Here is a 25,359-nt window from a genome sequence, read left to right as displayed (position 1 = left end):
TGTATAACAGCGACAATGTACTTGTATAACACATGACTATGTAAACAGAAACAATGTACTTATATGACATATGACTGTATTATAGGAAATACAGCTACATAAGTAGAGAGAATAATAGCAACATCATGAATTGATTCAGACAATCAAACAATGAGATTACCAGAGAAAACTACAGGAAATACAAGTCATTGTTGTTGTTCAATCTGAACTCAGTTTGGATCAAGTAGACTAAGGTCATAGACATTTCAATCACGTTCCTCCTGTACATATGTGCTTTTTTTCATGAATAGTATGGTGTGGTAAGTAGCTTGCTTACGAACCACATGGTTCTGAGTTCATGGAAGCCATGGGTGTGAACCCAGATGAAATCGACTGTGCATTGCAGGCATTTTGCATGGGCAATGGTCAGTGATAGTCTTCCTCGGTCGCAAGTGGACAGCCATCATGCATGCACGCACACACACACACACACAGTTTCCATCCGTCAAATTCACTCACAAAACATTGGCCAGCCTAGGGCTATAGTAAAAGACACAAGCCCAAAGTGCCATGCAGTGGGACTGAACCCAAGACCACATAGTTGTCAAACAAGCTTCTTAATGACACAGCCATGCCTGTGCATCAAAAACTGTGTTTGCATCTGTGACAACAATAGATGTTACATGTAATACCCATTTGCAGTAAATTCTACATAAAAAGACATTTATTGAAGATTAAATTAAATCATTATTGTGTGATAAGTGAAAATATTTAATAGAAAACATCTGAATATTAAGGTTTTTATTTAAACAATGTGTTTGGACAACACATATTAAAATGTGATGTTTAATAGATGCTGAGGTCAATGTCCAAAGATAAGTGGGCTTTCAAAATAATGTCTCATGGCCCTGAAAATGGTTTCAGATAACCATTTAACAAACAATATATTTTGGCTATAAACAATTTTGCCCTATTTTTGGCACAGGGTTCACTTACATACAGCACACACATACATACTAACACACATACACTAACACACACAATTAAAAAGACATTTTATTCAAAATATATTTTACAAAAGAAAGACAAAGAAAAAAAGCCCCCCAAAATATACATACAGGTATATACACTCAGAGTAAGATATATATATATGTGTGTGTATATATATATATATATATATATATATATATATGAATAAATGAAAGAATGGAGTCAAACGAAGATATTAACAAAATTCCTTTACTCTTGACAAGTTTTTCGAAAACAACATGGTTTCATTCCAAAGGAATAAAGGGTGTAAGATGCAATCTTCTCATCAGGAAAGAAAGGGAGCCTTTCTCGACAACAAGACAAACAAAAATTTCGATGACTGCCTACATGGTAAACAAAACGATAATTCTCGACAACAAGACAAACAAAAATTTCGATGACCGCCTACATGGTAAACAAAACGATAATTCTCGACAAGACAAACAAAAATTTCGATGACCGCCTACATGGTAAACAAAACGATAATATTATCGTTTTTTTTACCATGTAGGTGGTCATCGAAATTTTTGTTTGTCTTGTTGTTGAGAATTATTGTTTTGTCCAATCACCTAACTCATGCCACCATGGAAAATGGATGCTAAATGATGATGATGATATATATGTATATATATATATCACATGATGATGATGATATATATATATATATATATCACTGCAGCTTCTAAGCATTCTCATCATTGTTACAGGTATGTAAACAAACTAGTAATTGTTAAGTGGTGGTACATGCTCACATACACAACATGCTTCCACACAATCTCCATTGACCAAATTCACACATGAACCATTTGTCAGCCAGAGGCTATAGTAGAAGACACTAGCCCAAGGCGCTGCACAGGGAGAGTGAACCCAAAACCACTTGATTGAACATCTTCATCTCAGTACTCAGGTTTTGTGAATACTTACCGACCAAATTCTTTGTGAGCAGCTTCCATCCCTTTAACTTCACCTGGGACAGCTACAGAATATGGACCCTGTCAAATAAACACAGATGAGAGCACCAATATATAAAGGGGTAAAAATAACATATAGTTATGAGTTAACTGTTTTTAATGCCTAATAACTAACTACTTACTATTTAAAGATATATAGACAACATACATGCACGCATAGCATATAAATATATATGATGATGATATATACAATTCATTTCAATGATGAGATATATCAAAATGTTTTAAAACATAAACGACTGTAATTCAGAAAACCAATATGGAAATGATGTGAATTAATGGAAAGACTTTAACTTACTGGTTAATCAGTTCACACCATAAAAATCCACAGAGCAATATATTTGAAATTTTAAAAGATTTACTGAAATAACCATTGTACATATGTTTCAATAATGGATTTAATATATATATTTATATAATAAATACTGATATTTTCTTCAGCAATTGAATTTTCAATCGATGTTTAAAATGAAGAAGAATATAGCATTATTGTGTGACACATTGCTGTACTCAAGAAAACTTGCCCACCACTCCAGAATTGAGATCCTAAAACCAAGGTGCCACATAAAAAACACTGGTGCTGGTGCCTTGTAAAAAGCACTTTTACTGGCACCACATGAAAAGCACTGGTGCTGGTGCCATGTAAAAAGCACTGATGCTGTCACCACATGAAAAGCACTGGTGCTAGTGCCACATAATAAGCACTGGTGATTGTGCCATGTAAAAAGCACTGGTGCTGTCACCACATAAAAAGAACTGGTGCTGGTACTACATAAAAAGCACTGGTGATGGTGCTACATAAAATGCATTGTTGCTGGTGCCATGTAAAAAGCATTCAGTACACTTTGTGGTATGGTTAGCATTAGGAAAGACATTCAGCAGTAGAGACCAAGCCTAAACTGACTATGGAACCAGGTGCAAATTGTACTAGCTTTGGTAGAAAATATTGCAAAACTGGAATGATAATGGAATGATTAACAACATCCCTGTGCATGTAAAGATATTCTACATTTCATTAATAGCATTACAATAGCTATCACAGTAAGGTGCTGCACTATTTATCTCATTATTATGAGCTCAACCTTACTTCAACTGCTAGGCTGTGCCATTGAGGAAGAGACATAATTGTTCTTGTGTCAGCATATAACTAAGAAGTAAGTTTTACTTCACGTTTGTATTAGGAGAAGCCAGGTGTGAAATCTCCACCAATATACACATGTACAGAACAAAATATTACAATCTGTGACTAAACAAAAAAAAAAAAAGAAAAGAAAAAATCCCACCCAAGATGGCAAGGAAGTATAAAAGAAATTGTTAGAATTGGCAAAACATACCTTAATTGACAATTTGGGATTATTTTCATATATGCTGGGATGTGCAGCTCTTGGTGCTGTCTCCCGGAAATCAAAAGCTGTGTTCTCCATAGATTTATGGTTATGAACAAGCATGAAACCTCCACTGTTAATAGATTATAGAAGAAAATACAATATATATATATATATAATAATTATTTGAGGGAATATTAATCCTAACTTACAGGGAAAAATTCAATTTAGAAATACTAAATCAAATTTCACACAATATAATATATATATATATATATATATAAAAATTAGAAAAAAACCCACCTCTTATCAATTCAAAATGAACAATTAAATTACACCATCTAGAAAATTACATATAATCAAAATATCAAATTAAAATAACAATAATATATTGATGACCAAGTAAATTGTAAAAAATAATAAAAATGGATATATATTTGGTAGAATAATGACACGTGTTTCGTGGCTATATTTAAGAAATGATTATAGTAAAAAAATTAATAGTAGCAGTAAAATCACTTCGATATAAATATAAAGATAATATACATATATATATATATATATATATATATATTTAATCTTTAAACAATCAGCAATAAGTTAATTATTTAGTATTCTTCTGTATTTGCAGAGCTTTTTACGAAATGGTGAAATCTGCTCCTTGCTAATCATCTCTGAGAGGATTTGAACTTAAAACTATAAGCAAACCCCTCCATTTCAGAAGTTTTCATGGATTGTCATGTCAACTGAAGATAAGTTGTTTTAGTTGTTCTAATGAAATAAACTCAATCATTAGACGACTCCCCTAACCAGGGTAAATATACTCAATTCCAGAACTATTGGGACAGTCTAGGACAATAGGAAGGGAACTGATGGACCGACATTAGACACAAATGTTAGCAACTCTTTCGTTCCACCAAACATTCTTAAAGCTGTAGCACAAATAGGGGTTAAAGGGTCTTTAGCTGAATGGTTTAAGGCACTGAAATACTGTAATTGGCTGGAAAATTACATTTTCCAACTTATGTAAAAAGCACCATCTGAACGTGGCCGTTGCCAGCGCCGCCTCGACTGGCTTCCATGCCGGTGGCACGTAAAAAGCACCAACAGATCGTGGTCATTGTCAGCCTCCCCTGGCACCTGTGACGGTGGCACGTAAAAAGCACCCACTATACTCACAGAGTGGTTGGCGTTAGGAAGGGCATCCAGCTGTAGAAACACTGCCAGATCAAACTGGAGCCTGATGCAGCCTCCTGACTTCCCAGACCCCAGTCGAATCGTCCAACCCATGCTAGCATGGAAAACAGATGTTAAACGATGATGATGATGATGGCTATTGGGATGTAAGTGGGGACTAGGCTGCTGCTCAGGGAGTATTTGAGGTCATTAGCATCCTGCTTTGTAGAAGAATCAGATGAAACTTGGCTGTTTGGCCAAGTATCAGAGGGTACTTGGTTGTTCCAGCATTTCAGCCTTGCAAACTCCGACAGTGAATGCTTCGGGTTGTCTCAAGATTGTCTAAAGAAGAACAGCTGTGTCCTCTGGAGTGATGTGTCATTGTGTCCTTTGCCTATGGACTGTTGTTGGTCTGAATTTTTATTGCAATGTTCTCAAATGATGATGTAACTATTCATTCTTGATATATTCAGGTAGATTCAAGCATGAATATCTGATGGCCATTGTCTATCATCATCATCAGAGAACACCTCTGGCTTTGAGACCAGAAAGCAGCAAAATGTCCAATATTGATCCCTGAGGGTTTATGTAGCTATCCAAGAGGCCAATAAACATTTGAAAATTTTTTGAAAGAGTGTTGTAATCTATATATATAAAGCTGAAGTTGTCTGTGTGTGGCAGGTTTGGTAGCCTTCAACTAACACTATCTTCTCCGAGACCCTGCGGTGCAAGTTGACCAAAATTGAGAATATGATAGAAGGCTTGCTCTTCATTCCGTAGAAGATAAAATTCAAATGAGACCATGTTAAAACCAAAAATTATTTACATCAAAAAGATGCTTTTTTTTCTATGAAAATCCCTATTTTTAATGATATTTTTACTGCTGTGTCGCCATTTATTGGTGTAATTCAACCAGAAAAAATGTTTGCTTAAAGAGAATAACAAGCTACATAATGCAAAATTTTTACTTTTCAAAAATTCCAATTCTAAAGGGTTGAAACAAACCTGGGCAACGCCAGGCGATACTGCTAGTTTAAGGCTAAAATTCACTAATTTCCAGCTGAATACTGATACAAGTACACCAAACACATAATTAACATTAAATATTCTGATAATATCAATATAATATGAATGAATTTTTGTTGTTCATTATGAATCTCAATCAAGGATTGCTATGGAAACGCTTACTTACCCACCAATGCCGGAGTGATGTGGGTTCACCACCCCAATACAAAATGTAGCTGCAATTGAAGCATCAACAGCATTGCCACCTTTTTTAAGTGTCTCTGCGCAGATCGTAGAACAGTGGGGAGTTGCTGTAGAACAGCCACCATGAGGGAGAACCTGTGAACAAATGATAAAGTAAAAGCAACATTATTAGATGTGTCATCATCATCATCATCGTTTAATGTCCGTTTTCCATGCTAGCATGAGTTGGACGGTTTGACCGGGGTCTGGGAAACCAGGAGGCTGCACCAGGCTCCAGTCTGATCTGACAGTGTTTCTACAGCTGGATGACCTTCCTAACACCAACCACTCCGTGAGTGTAGTGGGTGCTTTTTACATGCCACCAGCACAGGGGCCAGAGGAGGCTGGCAAACGGCCATGATCGGTTGGTGCTTTTTACGTGCCACCAGCACGGAAGCCAGTCGAGGCAGCACTGGCATCGGCCACGTTCAGATGGAGCTTTTTACGTGCCACCGGCACAGGTATCACAACTACAATTTCCATTTGATTGGAAGTGACAAAGGAGCATATTCAGCATATTTTGCTTTATGAGTCCAATAAATGCAACACCTTATATATAACGACACCTTACGTGTTGAGATCGGTCAAACATATTGATCTTAGTACATATTTTTTAAGTCTGGTACTTTCTCTTTCAGTATCTTTTATCTCACTGCTAAGTTATGGCATCATAAACAAATTAACACCAACAGTGATGGGAGACAAACACAGATACACAAACACATATGACTATGATGTACTTCTACACAGTTTCAGTCTAGGCGCAGGAGTGGCTGTGTGGTAAGTAGCTTGCTTACCAACCACATGGTTCCGGGTTCAGTCCCACTGCATGGCACTTTGGGCAAGTGTCTTCTACTATAGCCTCGGGCCGTGAGTGGATTTGGTAGACGGAAACTGAAAGAAGCCCGTTGTATATATGTATATGTATATATGTGTGTGTGTGTGTGTGTGTGTGTGTGTGTGTGTGTGTGTGTATTTGTGTGTCTGTGTTTGTCCCCACCAACATCGTTTGACAACCAATGGTGGTGTGTTTATGTCCCTGTAACTTAGCGGTTCGGCAAAAGAGACTGATAGAATAAGTACTAGGCTCACAAAGAATAAGTCCTGGGGTCGATTTGCTCGACTAAAGGCAGTGCTCCAGCATGGTTGCAGTCAAATGACTAAAACAAGTAAAAGAGCAAATTCATTACTGAAGATGACCTGTCCTCCACAGTAGAAGTGTTAAAGCTGCTCCTCCTGGTGAAGAGGATTGGCTGGCAAAAGTCCAGTGTTGGTGCCATGTAAAAGTGTTTGTGCTGGTACCATGCTAAGAGCATCCAACATACACTGTAAAGGGCATCACAGCTGTAGAAGCTTTGCCAAAACAGACAATTAGAACCTGATGTAGCTATCTGGTTTGCAAGCTCCTGTTAAAATGTCCAACCCATACCAGTATGTTAAAGGATGATGATGATGAAAATGATGGTTGGCCATGGGTTATAGAAGAAGATACTTGTTCAAGGTTCCACAAAGTGGGGCTGATTCCAAAATCACATAGTTGTAAAGTCGAGAAAACTCTGCTTTGTCTTCTTAATAATTATGCACAGAAAATTTCATTAATATGCACAGAAAATTTCATTTCTTTCAGAAGATATATGCCAAAGATGCTATAAAGTGGAATTGAACCAGAGGTGATGGCATTGTGAAGCAGGCTTCTTAACTACACAGCTATGACTGCACCTATGGACCATTAATAATTACAATTAAAACTTATGTTGATGATGCTCCGAATAGTCTATTTATGATAGACAGTACTGTAGGAAGAAAGGAACAATTAAGAAGAGGAGACATGAACCAATTTAAACAAAACCAACCAATTGAAATGCAAACCAATGTTATACAACAAATCAACCTTTGACTGATAATGAAAACAAAGCTTATAAACCTACGATTATAGAGGATGTGGTGGTGTGAGTTTACTAACACTATGAAATGTGAAACAGGCACAGCTGTGTGGTTGAGATGTTTACTTGTCAATCATATTGGGTCATCCCATAAATAATTCAGTTGTTTCAATTGCATGAGCTAAGAGTTGGAGGGGGATAGGATAAACTACCTGCATCAATTTGCTATAAAAGTAGGTACTAATTTTACCTTGTACTTATTCTTAGTGCAAGTTTTGAAGAGTGCAGTTCGATTTTAACAGTTATTTTTTCAAAGCTATAATGGAAGTGACAAAGGAGCATAATTGACAAATTTTGCCTTATGAATTCAATAAATGCAACAACACGACAGAAAGTGTGAAGAATATTAATGCAGTATATGGAGATCGGACAATAAGTGTAAGCCAGTGTCAGTGGTGGTTCCAGAAATTTTGAGCCTAGAAGACAAGCCTTGTCCTGGAAAATCTGAGCTCGACAAGGATGTCCTGCAAACCCTCGTAGCTGTTGAGGAACTAGCAGAAAAGCTTGGATTTGGTCATTCAATCATTCATTGACACCTGTGTGCCATCGAAGAAGCCAGCAAATTGAGTCAATGGATTCTTCACAAACTCTCTGAGTCTAATCACATTTGTATGCTCTTCTTTGCTGTCATGTCCCATGAACGAACCTTTTTTGGACCAAATAGTGACTGGTGATGAGAAATGGGTTCTCTATAAAAATGTCAAGCACCGAAGACAGTGGTTAGGGAAAGGAGAAACACCAACACCCTAGGTTAAAGAAGGGCTTCACTCATGTAAAGAGTTGTTATCTGTTTGGTGGAATATGAAAGGTTTAGTCCACTTTGAACATTTAAACTCAAAACAAATGATAACAAAGGAGATCTACTGTGAGCAGCTTGAGGGGCTTTAAGTCAGTGCCAGAAGAAAAATGACCATCTTTGGTTTCAAAATGTAAAGTGTTCTTCCATCAGAATAATGAATAATGCTTGGTCACATACAGCGGGGATGATATTCCAAAGGCTGAAGCAATTTGAATGGGAAACGATGTCCCGCCCACCATATTTGCCAGACATTGCCCCATCTGATTATCATTCTGTGGTCTTCAAAATAATTTGAATGGAAAAAATATGAATTCTGTAGACGAGGTCAGAACAGTACTGGAGGAGTATTTTTTGTCATGGACAAGTGAATTTTGGAAGAGGGGTCTTGCAAGTCTACCAGATAGATGGAAGAACATTGTAGAAACTGAAAGAGAGTATATTTTAGATTAAAAATGAACTTTGTTTATCTTAATTTTGAAAATAAAAGAAGTATAAAAAAAACCACATTGTTTATGGGATGCCTCAATATATTGCTTTGGAGTTTAAACCCACTATACAGTACTTTGGGCATGAGTTTTTCTTACTAGATCCCTGATTTGAGGATACCTTTCTATCACCAAAATGGAGAATCATGGGCACTGTCTGGCTTACTAAGTAAAAGATAAAAAAAAACCTTAAACTATTTGTTGTCAACACTATCAATGCTCTTATGTAGATAACATCACTTTCCATTCTTCCTCTGCAAACAGGTGTCAACCATATGCAAACTACACACCAAATCTGCCTGGAGACCATGAACAGAGACTCCAGAAAGATTCTTCAGTGAGAAGTATAAAGAAATAATCACAGCTCATATTGAGGTCACAATCTTGAACTTCACCCTCTCTAGTCTTGTACAACAGTAACAAACAACAACATCCCCACCATCACCACTATCATCATCATTGTTTAAGCACCCACTTTTCTAATCTTACATAGAGAATGTTGAGGTAGATTTTCTACATTATATCAGGGTGTCAAATTAGCCCATGCAAAATATATTCAAAGGCTCAATAACATAGCAAAGCTGCTCTACTGATATCTATCCATACTGTCCATTCTTAAATATAAAACAACAGCCACTAGGGATAGAAACAGAGCTTTACTTACCTCGGGGTCTCCTTGGTAAATGCTTACAATAAGTGCGATGGTAACTATCAGTCCAGAGGAGATAGTGACTCCGAGGATAACTTTTAGTCCTTGCATTTGTTCAGACAGCCTGGAAGTAATTGAGACAAAGCAATGAGAAGATTGACATTAGAGGTTAGTACTGGTGGTGGTGGTGGTGGTGGTAGAGATGATGGTGGTGATAGTGATGATGGTAATGGTGGTGGTAGTAGTAATGGTGGTAGTGATAGTGATTATTCCAGAGCATATTCACCATCTACTTCAATTACTGCTTCCCATTTGCTTGGTAGCCGGTTGGAATAATCATTTAAAGATGGTTTTGTTAAATGTTGTTATTGTTTTTTGTTGAATAAAATTTATTGAAAAAAGCCGCAATAATTATGCACCAACCCAATAGTTTCTCTGGAGATATGTCTGAAAGAAAATGTGTGTTGGTTATATCTGGTTTTGAATGGATAGGCAGAGAGGTTGATGTAATTCTCAGAAGAGCTGATAGTGGTTACTTTACATTGGTAAACAATGCCTTTAGTCATTTGAGTGTGCATGAAGATGGGTTGTTACAACTGCAGTTGTTATTTGGTGCAGAGTGTATGATTGACTTGTTGAGTTTACAGATATTAGAGAAAACTGGGAATTATTTAAGGTTGGAAATCATGGGATATGTAAGTTTTATAGAGCTTCTACTGAAAATTTGCATTTATGCTGGGATGGGAAATGTTTCTTGAGTAGGAAGAAGAATATTTTTGCCTACATCTTAGTTAAAGATGGGGATTATACCAGTAGAAGTTATGTTTTCTATTCCTGCAGGTAGGCATTTGGAGTAGAGGATTGATGTACTTGATTTTTTCCTCAAAGCTACCACATGTTAATGCTTCCTTATAACAGGTAGAATGTTCTTTAAAAGATCTTGTTAGATAAAGCACAAGAGATTCTAAAAAGTAAATTTTTAACAAGGCTATATAGAATGTTTCTGAAGCCTGTTATGCCTCTTAAAAGCTTCTTTGATTTTAAGCTTCACTTTCAAAAATTTATATATTTTACTATTCCTCAGTATGTTTGACAGTCTATAACTTATTTCTAAATTATCAAAACCAAAATCAATTTGATGACTGGCATCCGTGCTAGCGGGGAGCAAAGAGCACCATACAAGTGTGATCGTTGATAATGCTAACCGGCTTCCATGCAGTGGCACATAAATGGGCACCATTTTAGTACGATTATTACCAGCGTCGCCTTACTGGCATTTGTGCATGTGCTAGTAGGGTGCTAATCCGAGCGTGATCGTTGCCAGAGCAGCAACTGGCTTCCATACTCATGGCACGTAAAGATGGCACCATTCGAGCGTGATCGTTACCAACGTTGCTTCACTGGAACCTGTGCCGGTGGCATGTGTAAAAAGATTCATGCGAGGTTGTTGCCAGTACCGCCTGACTGGCGCTTGTGCCGGTGGCATGTAAAAAGCACCCACTTCACTCACGGAGTGGTTGGCATTAGGAAGGGCATCCAGCTGTAGAAACTCTGCCAGATCAAGATTGGAGCCTGGTGCAGTCATCTGGTTCGCCAGACCTCAGTCAAAATGCTAGCATGGAAAGCGGATGTTAAATGATGATGATGATAATGATGAAGCTCTATTTTTAACATTATCTTTCTTTTAATTCCTTACTTCTCCTTGTATACCTCCTTATCTCAATTGGCTTCCAAACCTCTTTTTGATCGAAATGTCTTTCATTTCACTTTCTACATCTTTTCTTCTCCTCTTTTCCACATCTTCATCTTCCCTCCCCTCCTCCATTTCCATATCCTCTTAGAATATAAAACAACACTACACCCCAGCACGCTGTTCTCCTCTTATTTCTAGCCCCTTTACATGACCTAGAATATAAACAATACTATGGCCCAAATACACAACCCAGCCACAATCAGTCTACACTTATTTATAATACTAAAATAAACCAGATTATAAACAACACCACTACTCAGTCACATGATTTCTCTTCTTTGTTGAACCTCACATGACCTAAAATATAAACAACACTTACCGTAATACACTCCAATCATAGAATTCTCTACTTATTTATAGCACCTTATAAGACCTAATTACACTTACAACATCCCCTAATTTATTATTAATTAAATTCCTTTCAACTTTTTCCATTTACCTTTATCAAACCACCCAACTTCCCTTCCCTTCCAAGAACCCTTTCTCGTGATGTTTCAACATATTAGAGTTACTTTTATTCTTTCTTTTCTCACTATCAATACAATCTTAACTTTAAACATGAGTAGCACAGGAGTGGCTGTGTGGTAAGTAGTTTGCTTACCAACCACATGGTTCCGGGTTCAGTCCCACTGTGCACCTTGGGCAAGTGTCTTCTATAATAGCCTCGGGCCGACCAGAGCCTTCTGAGTGGATTTGGTTGACGGAAACTGAAAGAAGCCTGTCGTATATATATATATATATATATATGTCTGTGTGTGTGTTTAAGTGTTTGTGTTTGTCCCCCACCAACATTGCTTGACAACCGATGCTGGTGTGTTTACGTCCCCGTAACTTAGTGGTTCGGCAAAAGAGACCAATATAGAATAAGTACTAGGCTTACAAAGAATAAGTCCTGGGGTTGATTTGCTCGACTAAAGGTGGTGCTTCAGTCAAATGACTGAAACAAGTAAAGTAAAAGAGTAATTATGATTAAAACTATAAAAACATCAAATATAAGAAACTAACTAGACAATTTATGAATGGAACAACATATTTGATGTTGTCATATAATCTATAAGGAAGTTTTACTGGTGTCTTTTCAATGATCATATTACTGTTTTGAACATAGTTTTATATCATCTAAACTTAAATGGAACCTTTGATTAATATTCATGATCAATACGGTGTTTATTGATAGAGATGACAATGATGTAATGTAATGAGAGTAGTTTTAGCTTGTCAAGAGAGATCAAGGGCAAACTAAACATAAAAATCAATTCTGTGGGATGTGAGTCAATAAGTGCGAATCAGGTCAGATAACTGAATGATTATTAAACAGGAAAGAGTGAGAATGTCGTGTGTGTGTGTGTGTGTGTGTGTGTGTGTGTGTGTGTGTGTGTGTGTGTGTACGTGTGTACACACACACACATAGGCAAGAAACACAGGTACACTCACAGGCAAGGAACACAGGTACAAGATTTTCTGGGCAGGGAACACTGACGGGGTTGGTGGCGTGGGTATACTTATCGCTGAGAAATGGATAGATAGAGTAATTGAGGTAATCAGAGTAAGTGACAGAATACTTAAGATTAGAATAGTGCTTCATAATAGATTAGCAACCATTATATCGGCCTATGCCCCTCAGCCAGGGCTACCCGATGGACAGAAAGACAGTTTCTATGACACCCTACTGCAGACCACCTCACTGACGAACGACAGGGACCTTCTCTTTGTGGCTGGTGATTTCAATGGGCATGTTGGACGACATGCTGGGGGCTTCCATGGCGTGCATGGAGGCTACGGTTATGGTTCCCGCAACGAGGAGGGAACCAGGCTGCTGGAGTTCTGCGATGCGAATAGTCTTATGATCTGCAACACTAACTTCAGGAAACCAACAAGCCACCTGGTCACCTACCGATCGGGCCGGCATACTAGCCAAATCGACTACATCCTCGCCAGAAAAAGGGAAAGATGGCTGCTTATAAATGCCAAAACCTTCCCAGGCGAAGAATGCACCCCACACACATAGACTGGTAGTTAGTGACTTTAGGATCAGGACTAAGAGGGCGACTAGAAGACGACCAACATGGAGAAGAAGGGTCTGGAAGCTTAAAGACCCTGCGAATGGACAGAGATTTAGAGATATGTTACTTGAAGCCTTTGACGAAGTGGAAGGGGGTATAGCTACACATGGGGTAGAAGACAACTGGACGTTTCTCTGAGGGACAACCTGCTGAAAGCCGCTGACCAGATCTGTGGCTGGTGCAGAGTCCCCTTAAGACCCAAAATAACATGGTGGTGGAACAATATTGTTGATAGGGCTATTAGACAAAAGAAACAGGCTTGGAAGGCCTGGAAGAACGGTGGTAGCAGGGAAGTGTATCAGACTGCCAGAAGGGAAGCTAGGAGACAGGTCTATCTAGCCAGAGGGGAAGCAGATAAAAGAAAATTTGCCAATGTCCTGCGCCGTGAGATGAAAGACTTGAGGTATTTCGTGTTGCAAGACAGTGTGTGAGAGAGAATCGAGATGTGGTAGGAGAGAAATGTGTTCGCATGGAGGATGGTTCACTTGCGCTAAATGAGGATGCAAAGAGAGAAGCTTGGAGACGCCACTATGAAAGGTTGCTGAATGAGGAAAATGAATGGATAAAGAGACTCTGCCGAATGTTGACCCAACAGAGGGACCAGCTATCCGAGTTGATAGTTCCGTGGTAGCTAAGGCAATTAGAAGCATGAAGACAGGGAAAGCCCCAGGCCCATCAGAATTACTGCAGAGATGCTCAAATATCTGGTAGTGTCGGCTATAGCATAGTCACCCGTATAGTTAACCAGTGATACACGAAGGAGTCATACCCATGACTGGTGTAGCAGCATATAGTCAACTGCTACAAAGGTAAGGCGATGCCCTAGATACAAATAACTACAGGGGCATCAAGCTGTTGGATCAGGTAATGAAGGTTACGGAGAGGGTTATAGCCCAGTTAATTAGAGAGAGAGTTAGCTTAGATGATATGCAGTTTGGGTTCGTGCCAGGGAAAAGTACTACTGATGCTATATTCCTGGTAAGACAGCTGCAGGAGAAATACCTAGCCAAAGGTAAGCCCTTGTACCTGGCTTTTGTTGACTTAGAGAAAGCCTTTGACAGGGTCCCCCGATCCCTTATCTGGTGGTCAATGAGGAAACTAGGTTAGTGAGAGCTGTGCGAGCCATGTACAGAGACGCAGCTAGTAAGGTGAGGTTGGTAACGAGTACAGTGAAGAATTCCGGGTAGAGGTTGGGGTCCACCAAAGTTCAGTCCTCCCCCCTCCTATTTATCATAGTCCTCCAGGCAATAACGGAGAATTTAAGACAGGATGCCCCTGGGAGCTCCTATATGCTGATGACCTTGCTCTAATTGCTGAGTCACTATCAGAACTGGAGGAGAAGTTTCAGGTGTGGAAACAAGGATTAGAATCGAAGGGCCTTAGAATCAACCTAGCCAAACCAAAGTCCTAATAAGTAGGAAGGTGGACCAACCACAAACGACTTCAGGTAGATGGCCCTGCTCGATCTGTAAAAAAGGTGTAGGTAGAAACTCTATAAGGTGCACCAAGTGTAAGCTATGGACACATAAGAGGTGCAGCAATGTCAAAGGAAGGCTAACTAAGAAAATAGTTTTTGTCTGTGGCAGATGCTCAGGAGAAATAAACACTGGAAATGTGCAGAGACCAACTTCTACACCACGTTCCAGGGAGACAAACTAGAAGTAGTTGATAGCTTCCGCTACCTAGGAGACCAAGTCAGTAGTGGGGTGGGTGTGCTGAAAGTGTAACTGCTAGAGTAAGAATAGCCTGGGCAAAGTTTAGAGAGCTCTTACCCCTGCTGGTGACAAAGGCCTCTCGCTAAGAGTAAAAGGCAGACTATATGATGCGTGTGTACGTACAGCCATGCTACATGGTAGTGAAACATGGGCCGTGACAGCTGAGATATGCGTAAGCTTGCAAGAAATGAAGCCAGTATGCTCCGATGGATGTGTAATGTCAGTGTTCATAATCGTCAGAGTGTAAGTACTTTGAGAGAAAAGTTGAACCTAAGAAGTGTCAGTTGTGGTGTGCAAGAGAGACGGCTGCGCTGGTATGGTCATGTGACGAGAATGGCTGAAGATAGTTGTGTGCAAAAGTGCTACACCCTAGCAGTTGAGGGAACCTGTGGAAGAGGTAGACCCAGGAAAACCTGGGACGAGGTGGTGAAGCACGACCTTCGAACTTTAGGTCTCACCAAGGAAATGACTGAAGACCGAGTCCTATGGAAGTGTGCGTGCATGAGAGGACCCGGCAGGACTAGTCAGGCCATATCCTGTGGCCCCTACCTGGGACGTAGTCGATCCACTGTGCATACCTTCCTTCTTGTGACACTTGTGAAGACCTGCTGAGGCAAGTGAAAATCAATCAAAATAGATGAACATCAATGGAATTTGTATCCTTGTGGTACCAGTGCCTGTGGCACACAAGAAAACCATCCGAACGTGGCCGTAGCCAGTACCGCATCGACTGGCCTCCGTGCTGTGGGAACATGGTGGCACATAAAAACACCATCCGAAGACCCGGCAAGACTAGTCAGTCATAACCCGTGGGCCCTACCTGGGACGTAGTCAGTCCACCTGTACATACTTCCTTCTTGTGACACTTGTGAAGACCTGTTGAGGCAAGTGAAAATCAAATCAAAACAAATCAAAATAGATGAACATCAATGGAATTTGTATCTTTGTGGTACCAGTGCCGGTGGCACACAAGAATCCATCCGAACGTGGCCGTAGTCAGTACCGCTTGTGGTACCAGTGCCGGTGGCACACAAGAATCCATCCGAACGTGGCCGTAGTCAGTACCCCGCATCACTGGCCATCATGCTGTGGGCACATAACAAACACCATCCGGTCGTGGCCGTTCGCCAGCCTCATCTAGCACCTGTGTCGGTGGCACATAAAAAGTAGTCAGTACCGCTTGTGGTACCAGTGCCGTGGCACACAAGAATCCATCCGAACATGGCCGTAGTCAGTACCGCATCACACTGGCCATCATGCTGTGGGCACATAACAAACACCGTCCGGTCGTGGCCGTTCGCCAGCCTCATCTAGCACCTGTGTCGGTGGCACATAAAAACACCATCCGAAGACCCGGCAAGACTAGTCAGGCCATAAACCATGGCCCCTACCTGGGACGTAGTCAGTCCACCTGTGCATACCTTCCTCTTGTGATACTTGTGAAGCCTGTTGAGGCAAGTGAAAATCAAAATCAAAATCAAAATCAAAACAAATCAAAATAGATGAACATCAATGGAATTTGTATCTTTGTGGTACCAGTGCCGGTGGCACACAAGAGAAACCATCCGAAGTGGCCGTAGCCAGTACCGCATCAACTGGCCTCCGTGCTGTGGGCACATGACAAACACCATCCGATCGTGGCCGTTCGCCAGCCTCATCTAGCACCTGTGTCGGTGGCACATAAAAACACCATCCGAAGACCCGGCAAGACTAGTCAGGCCATAACCCATGGCCCCTACCTGGGACGTAGTCAGTCCACCTGTGCATACCTTCCTTCTTGTGACACTTGTGAAGACCTGTTGAGGCAAGTGTAAATCAAATCAAAACAAATCAAAATAGATGAACATCAATGGAATTTGTATCTTTGTGGTACCAGTGCCGGTGGCACGTGGAACATAAGAAAACCATCCGAACGTGGCCGTAGCCAGTACCGCATCAACTGGCCTCCGTGCTGTGGGCACGTAACAAGCACCATCCGATCGTGGCCGTTTGCCAGCCTCATCTGGCACCTGTGTCGGTGGCACATAAAAACACCATCCGAGCGTGGCCGTCTGCCAGCCTCCTCTGGCACCTGTGTCGGTGGCACATAAAACAACCCATCCGAGCGTGGCCGTCTGCCAGCCTCGTCTGGCACCTGTGTCGGTGGCACATAAAAACACCATCCGAGCGTGGCCGTCTGCCAGCCTCGTCTGCACCTGTGTCGGTGGCACATAAAAACACCATCCGAGCGTGGCCGTTTGCCAGCCTCGTCTGGCACCTGTGTCGGTGTGGCACATAAAATCACCCACTACACTCTCGGAGTTGTTGGCGTTAGGAAGGGCATCCCGGTAGAACACGCCAGATCTGACTGGACTGGTGCAGCTTTCCGGGCTCCCCAGACCCCATTGAACCGTCCAACCCATGCTAGCATGGAAGGCGGACGTTAAATGATGATGATGATGATGATGATACATACATGTACATACATATAAGTATATACATATATATACATACATGTACATACATATATATACATAGATACATGTACATATAAATACATACATATATATATATGCATATATATATATATATATATATATGAAAAAAGCAACAAGAATGGATTAAAATCTCGGTACAATTGTTTCGTACGAGGACATCTTTAATAAGCTACAAAAAAGCTACAAAAAATGCAGTAAATACAGATGGCTCGTACTCGTCAGCTGAAAAAACATCAGAGAATTCCCAAACATCAAAAGGGGTAGATACAAATGAGGGTGTAAGATTAACTGCATTGAAGAAAGTTCGATTCATGGAGATCCGATGGAAGGTCTTAAACTTACAGAATTTGTGCATGTCTATATATATAGCTCATATTGAATTGCTAATCCAGTTATGTGAAGAAATTTCGGATACAGTCATGCGAAATCTCTGATAATCCGAGTAAGAAGCAAAGTAAGTGTCATATCGTGTAGAGGAAAATCTGAGTAAGAAGCAAAGTGACTGTCACATCATGTAGAGGAACAGATTGTTATTGAAATTTCAGAATCACAGATAAGTTCAATTCCTGGAGATCCGATAAAAAATCTTGAACTTACAGAATATGTGCATGTCCCTATAGTTCATAATCCAGTTATGTGAAGAAATTTTGGGTACAATCATGCGAAAATATCAGGGAATTCGGATGAGAAGCAAAATGACAGTCTTATTCTGTAGAGGGGCAGATTGTTATTGAAATTTACAAGAATCACAGAGAGAAGAGGAAGGAACTAGAATTTAATCAGTTACTGCTATTAATGCTATCAAAGAGAAGGGAACGGGAAGCTAAGGGGATGGACACAAGTTGATACTATAAGAAAAATCTAAGCTTGCTTGGTGCAAAATTCGAACTGGGGTCAACAATTTATTTCTTTATTTATAAATGTTACTATTAATAGATTGTCAGGTTACAATGAGAGGTCATTAGAAAGGAAAGAAAAAAGGGATTGTTTTTTAATGAAACCAAACAATTATATTATTATTATACTATATTATATTATATTACAATATATTATAATAGGTTTGGGATTAGCAGAATTAATTATTAGTGTAAAAGAAACTAAGAGATTTAACTAACTAATTTTTTTATATAGGTGGGTTAAAGTGAAATAGACTAAGAAGTGGAGATAAAAATAGAGCAAAATTTTAATTATTTATATAGTCTAATAGAAATAAATCAAATAACTTAAATCAATAAGTATTAAATAGTACAGTTAGAGAGAGAATATAATCATAGCTATTTAGATCGTATCTGTCTAGTTAAATATATAATGTACTAATTAGGAGTAATGTATAAATCAAAGTGATTTTATACAAAGTGATTTTAATATACAGTTGTCAATTAAAATATCATTTAAAATATTTAAGAGTCTTAGTTCGAGCATGTATACAAGATTTTCCAAGTTCAATTCTGCTGTTTAATGAAATTTCTCTATTTTTCTATACATTAGTATTTCAAAAGTATTTCAATATATACATATACACACATATATACATACATATACATATATATACAAACATACATACATATATATACAAACATACATACATATATGCATACATATATATATACATACACACACATACGCGTGGAGGCGCAATGGCCCAGTGGTTAGGGTAGCGGACTCACAGTCGTAAGACAGGTTAGGCAATATACTAAGTTTTGGTTCTTGCAATTCATGTTTGCATTTACTTTGAATGTGTGCCCACTCTTAAATTTTATTTGGCTGTTTTCCTTTATATATTTGTAGATGGGGTTACTGCAGATCCCACATCTACTATTTCCACATTCTTTCACAAAGAATTCGGTTCCATTCTCTGATGAGAATTTTGCTCTTGTCAGTTGTTTTTTTAGGTTTTTCTCTTGGCGTTTACTGTTTCTTATGCAGTATTTGCCTAATAAGTTTCCCATTTTGGGGGTTTGTAGGACTATTGGTAAGTTTGTATAATTTGAAACATGTTGCTAACTCCAGTGTTTTGTGTGTTTATGAATGGGATTATGTTTCCTTTATTTACATTATTTACATTCAACAGATATTTGTCCTCATCTTGTTTGTTGTTAACACAATGTTTCGGCTGATATACCCTCCAGCCGGGTATATCAGCTGAAACGTGTTAACAACAAACAAGATGAGGACAAATATCCGTCGAATGTAAATAATGTACATAATTCCTCATCTCTTAAATATAGAACTGATGTTTTCTTTGTTTTTCTTTTATGGAGTTCTGAGTTGTGTGATGTCCAGTTTCATTGCTCTTGAGATTCCGTTTTCTATTAATTTGAGTGTTTGAGGGTCATGCTTCACAATCTCATCCCAGGTCTTCCTGGGTCTACCTCTTCCATAGGTTCCCTCAACCGCTAGGGTGTGGCACTTTTTCACACAGCTATCCTCATCCATTCTCATGACCATACCAGCGCAGTCGCCTCTCTTGCACACTACATCTGATGCTAGTGACTGAGACCTTTGGAAATATACTGTGCTTGAGAAGACCCGGCAAGCCAAGTGAGACCATAACCTCGTGGCCTATGCCAGGGGTGTAACCAGCCCACTTGTGTGTACCTTTCCTTCATTGGACACTAAACTCTGCTTGCAAAGACCTGTTGAGGCAAGTGAAATCGAAATCAAATTCGATGAATGGCATCCGTGCTACTGGAGCCCTACGAGCACTATCCGTGCATGATCATTGCCAGAGCAGCTAACTGGCTTCCAGGCTGGTGTCATGTAAAAAGCACCATTTAAGCGTGATCGTTATCAGCATCGCCTTACTGGCACTTGTGCCGGTGGCATGTGAAAAAACATTTGAGTGAGGTCATTGCCAGTGCCGCTGGACTGGCTCCTGTGCAGGTGGCATGTAAAAGACACCATTTGAACGTGGCCGTTGCCAGTGCCGCCTGACTGACCCTCGTACCGGTGGCACGTAAAAGCACCCACTACACTCTCAGAGTGGTTGGCATTAGGAAGGGCATCCAGCTGTAGAAACTCTGCCAGATTAGATTGGAGCCTGGTGCAGCCATCTGGTTCGCCAGTCCTCAATCAAATCGTCCAACCCATGCTAGCATGGAAAACGAACGTTAAACGATGATGATGACTAAGATAAGAATAGTAATAATAAAGCAAAAGTGAAAACCAAGTATATAGTGTGTGTGTGTGTGTGGGGGGGGGGAGTTAATTGGCAAAAATATGACCCTCTCCTAATATAACAATATCTGTTCTCAAATGATTTCACAGGAATCTTGCAAAACAAACACATAAACATAATACCTATTTCTTTACTACCCACAAGGAGCTAAACACAGGCGGGACAAACAAGGACAGATAAATGGATTAAGTCGATTACATCGACCCCAGTGCATAACTGGTACTTAATTTATTGACCCCAAAAGGATGAAAGGCAAAGTCGACCTCGGCGGAATTTGAACTCAGAACGCAGCGGTGGATGAAATACCCAAAAGCATTTTGCCTGGCGTGCTAACATTTCTGCCAGCTCGCAGCCCTTAACACATAAATATAATACCATTAATATTTACCCAAATCTTTTATTGTAACGTTTTACTAATACTTCTTTCACATTTTATTGTAACACAGTCGTAATATTTTACCTAACACCACAACTGAGGATTAACTTTGTGGTTGCTTCTACATCTCCAACATCAAATAAAATCTAAGATCCACTTACTTCACATTGCTTGATGCAAGTAATTCCTTGGCTTTCTTCAGCGGTGTCATCTCCCTTCTGTTTGATGATGCTTCATTTGCAGAGATTGAACTTTTCATTTCATTTTCGATTGTTCTGGCATTTTCTACAAGACAAATAAAAGAGTGTCAAGTATGAAATAAAGTGAAATTTATTGCTATTAGTCTTTGATGTATATAAATTTGAAGTATTTAGAAAATAAGCGGCAACAGCTGTAGTAGCTGAAGTAACAGTAGTAGGAGTAGTAATAGTGGGAACAGAACTCAGAGTTGTTAGTATTCTGAGTTCAATAAAAGGAAGGTGGATTTATCAATGCAAGAAAATACCTATTTCTTTACTACCCACAAGGGGCTAAACACAGAGTGGACAAAAAAAGACAAACAAATGGATTAAGTTGATTACATCGACCACAGTGCATAACTGGTATTTAATTTATCGAGCCCGAAAGGATGAAAGGCAAAGTCGACCTCGGCGGAATTTGAACTCAGAACGTAACGGCAGACGAAATACGGCTATACAATTCGCCCGGCGTGCTAACATTTCTGCCAGCTCGTCAGATCCTGCCTATCACACCAAACCTACAATATCATTAAAAAAATTAACAGTTATTGAAATCTCAAAGCTACAAGGTAGTGTATAATTAATCCAAAGAAAATAGCTTTGATTTCTGTCAGACTATTGCTTTGTATACCAACTACTGCTGGCTATTCACAGGACAAAATAATTTACTTTTACTTGTTTTAGTCATTGAACTATGGCCATGCTGGAGCACTCAGTACTTAGGCTTTTAAGTCTAGTACTTATTCTATTGGTTTCTTTTGCTGAACTGCTAAGTTACAAGGACATAAATGAAGCATCACCAGTTGTCAAGTAGAGATGGGGAACGAACACAAAGACACACACACACACTGTGCGTTTGAGAATTAATGTTGCAAGGACTGACACATCAGTCTTCTCGAGAGGACCAATGTGTCATTCTTTACAATATTAATTCTCATTTCCGCCTCACAGAACTTGGTAGTGAACCCATTCAGTGCACACTGGAGATTCATCTTCTGATAAAGCCATGTTTATGAAATGAAATTATATGATCTAAACTAAATTTTCATAAAATGCTTTTGACCCCCTCTCCATTTAACAGGGTCTCATGCTGCTGAAAAATTACTTTCCAACATTGATTATCAGTTAAGAGAAACAACTGGTTCTCATAGATCCGTAGTGACAGTGGTTGCAAAAGGAATCTTACATAGAAATGGATAGATTAACCCTTTCGTTACCAGCCAGGCTGAAACTGGCTCTGGTTCTGAATACAAATGTCTTGTTTTTATAAGTTTTCAATTAAAATCTTCCACTAAACCTTAGTCACAATTTATGTTGCTGACACTAGCTTAATGATAACTAAGTTATTTTACTAAATTCTTTGTTATATTTAAAATTAATTGAAAGAAACATAGAGCATTTCACCCCAAAAGGATGAAAGGCAAAGTTGACCTCGGCGGAATTTGAACTCAGAACGTTTTGCCCGACGTGCTAACGTTTTTCTGACCCCCTAACAATTTTACCAGCTCATTGCCTTGATATGGCTGAATATTTCAAGGTTCACCCAGACATGTAGTCTTTTTAGTAATTTACTACTCTGATATAACACAGCTCATTACTACAAAGTATTTAATCTGGTACTCAACCATTTTCAGTCATTTTACAATCTTTTCCTGTCAGTTATATCAGATGACCTGCTGTTAACTGAAGTACCTAAAACCATATATAAATCTATCCAGCTTTATAAAACTACAGAAACTAGATTTATGTGATTCATTGCTGGCCTTTAATATATGCTGTCTATGCTCTAGTTCTCCCTTTATTATTATACTTCTATGGAAAATGAACAATGTGTAACCAATGAAATCAAAGAAACCAGTCTAACCTGTAAAAAAATAATAAGTGAATAAAGGAAAAATTGCAACATTGGCCACAAAATAAAGTTGGTAGGAGTGGGTGTGTGTGTGTGTGTGTAGTCAAAGCAATAACTACAAATGCATGAATGTTATTTATTTTTTAAATAAAGGACAGAAAACTGGCAGAGTTGTTCGAGTGTCAGATGCAACACCTCATGTTACTTCAAGCTCTTTGTGTTATAAGTTCAAATCCCACTGTTCTGTGCAAGATAAATAAAGTACCAGTATAGGGATAAGTGGATTTGTTGAATTGTAAAAGAAGTGGATGGGAAGCTTTTTGGTATCTGTTCTGGGCCTTTATGTAAATGAGTTTGAATCCCACTTTGGTGCTAATAGCCAAGGCTAATCACCTGACTATGAGAGCGCTCCATTCCATTCACCCAAGCAGTAACTGCCCAGATGATTGGACAATGGTATACTGAGGATTAAGGCGGTGAGCTGGCAGAATCATTAGTACACTGGGCGAAATGCTTAGCAGTATTTCGTCTGCCGCTACATTCTGAGATCAAATTCTGCCGAGGTCAACTTTGCCTTTCATCCTTTTGGGGTCAATAAATTAAGTATCAGTTACGCACTGGGGTCGATATAATCGACTTAATCCCTTTGTCTGTCCTTGTTTGTCCTCTCTGTGTTTAGCCGCTTGTGGGTAATAAAGAAATAGGTATACTGAGGATTTGTCAATGATCTGGATTGTCAACAGCTGAATGGAGTTTATTGTACTGAACTCAGTGAAACCTTAAAAACAAAGTTGATTTGATGGACTTTGAATTCAGAATAAAACAGTAGCTAAGAGAATACAGGCAGGCATTTTTCCTGATACACCAAATTTGCTATACATCTCTTAGAATAGTAATGATAATGAGGATCATAATGGTAAAATAATGATGTTGTGAGTAAAGAGGTTGAAAAAAATCACCAAGTACTCTGAAATGAAAGTGGAAATGGCAAGACTATGGAATGCGAGAGGGTAATGTAAAAGTGATACAAGTGGTGATCGGAGCATTGGGCTCAATCCCATTGAAACTTCAAGGCTTCTTGAGGCAACTGGAAATCCCATGCAAGATCGATGTTTTGCAAAAAGCAGCCTTATTGGGCATAGCGCACATCTTAAGGAAAGTATTATCTGTCTCAGGTCCTTGTTGTGACAACAGATGACAAAAGAATCCAGTGCATTTTTACCTACACTCTGTTATGAAGGAATAATAATCCTTTCTATTATAGGCACAAGGCCTGAAATCTGGAGGAGGGGGTTAATTGATTATATCGACTCCAGTGTTTCACTGGTACTCAATTTATCAACCCCAAAAGGATGAAAGGCAAAGTTGACCTTGGCGGAATTTGAACTCAGAACGTAGTGACAGGCGAAATACTGCTAAGCATTTCGTCCAGCATGCTAATGATTCTGCCAGCTCGCTGCCTTAATAATAATAATAATAATAATAATAATATAATAATAATAATATGTATCAATGCCAGCAGATGACAATGTTTCTCTGAAAGAAATGGAGAAACTTTCAAAATACAAAGACCTGGAAATACAGGTAACTCTAATGTGGAATCTAAAAACAGAAACAATTCCTATCATTGTAGGTGCATGAGGTATGATAAAAAAATATTCAGACAGATACATAACAAAAACACCAGGACTTAAAAATATATATAACATACAGAAAATTGCACTGCTGGGCACTGCACACATCCTACGCAGAACACTTTCAATACAGTAACCATAAGAGCATCACAGAAAACCACAACACATACCCAAAGCACACTGAGCTGCCCTCAGTAGTGAAGTGAAAGCACGCTATAAAAATAAAACTACTGAATAATAATAATAATAATAATAATAATAAATCTGGTTTCAAATTTCATCACAAGACCAGTGATTTTAAGAGAAAAGGGTTATTTGATTACATTGAATCCCGTACTCAATTGGTACTTATTTTATCAACTTCAAAAGGATGAAAGGGAAAGTCAACCTCAGCAAAATTTGAACTCAGAACATAAGGAGCTGAGAGAAATGCTCCTAAGCAATATCCACTCACAAGGCTTTGGTCAG

General features: G+C 39.1%; 1 protein-coding gene across 1 annotated transcript in view; it reads right to left on the bottom strand.

The window, feature by feature from the left end:
- The window catches only part of LOC115210748 (glutathione hydrolase 1 proenzyme), a 63,248-nt gene that overhangs the window by 22,558 nt on the left and 15,331 nt on the right, over window positions 1-25,359 (bottom strand). Inside the window, exons 2-6 of the mRNA XM_029779461.2 lie at window positions 21,328-21,451; window positions 9,620-9,728; window positions 5,673-5,824; window positions 3,314-3,437; window positions 1,933-2,000 (exon numbers count right to left, since the gene is read on the bottom strand). Of these exons, the coding sequence (XP_029635321.1) occupies window positions 1,933-2,000; window positions 3,314-3,437; window positions 5,673-5,824; window positions 9,620-9,728; window positions 21,328-21,451 (577 nt within the window). The remainder of the gene's footprint in view (window positions 1-1,932; window positions 2,001-3,313; window positions 3,438-5,672; window positions 5,825-9,619; window positions 9,729-21,327; window positions 21,452-25,359) is intronic.

The sequence above is a fragment of the Octopus sinensis genome, linkage group LG4, assembly GCF_006345805.1.
Source record: "Octopus sinensis linkage group LG4, ASM634580v1, whole genome shotgun sequence".
In the NCBI taxonomy this organism is placed as follows: Eukaryota; Metazoa; Mollusca; class Cephalopoda; order Octopoda; family Octopodidae; genus Octopus; species Octopus sinensis.
Note: the sequence above shows the minus strand (reverse complement) of the source record. Positions and strands in the feature narration are given on the sequence as shown.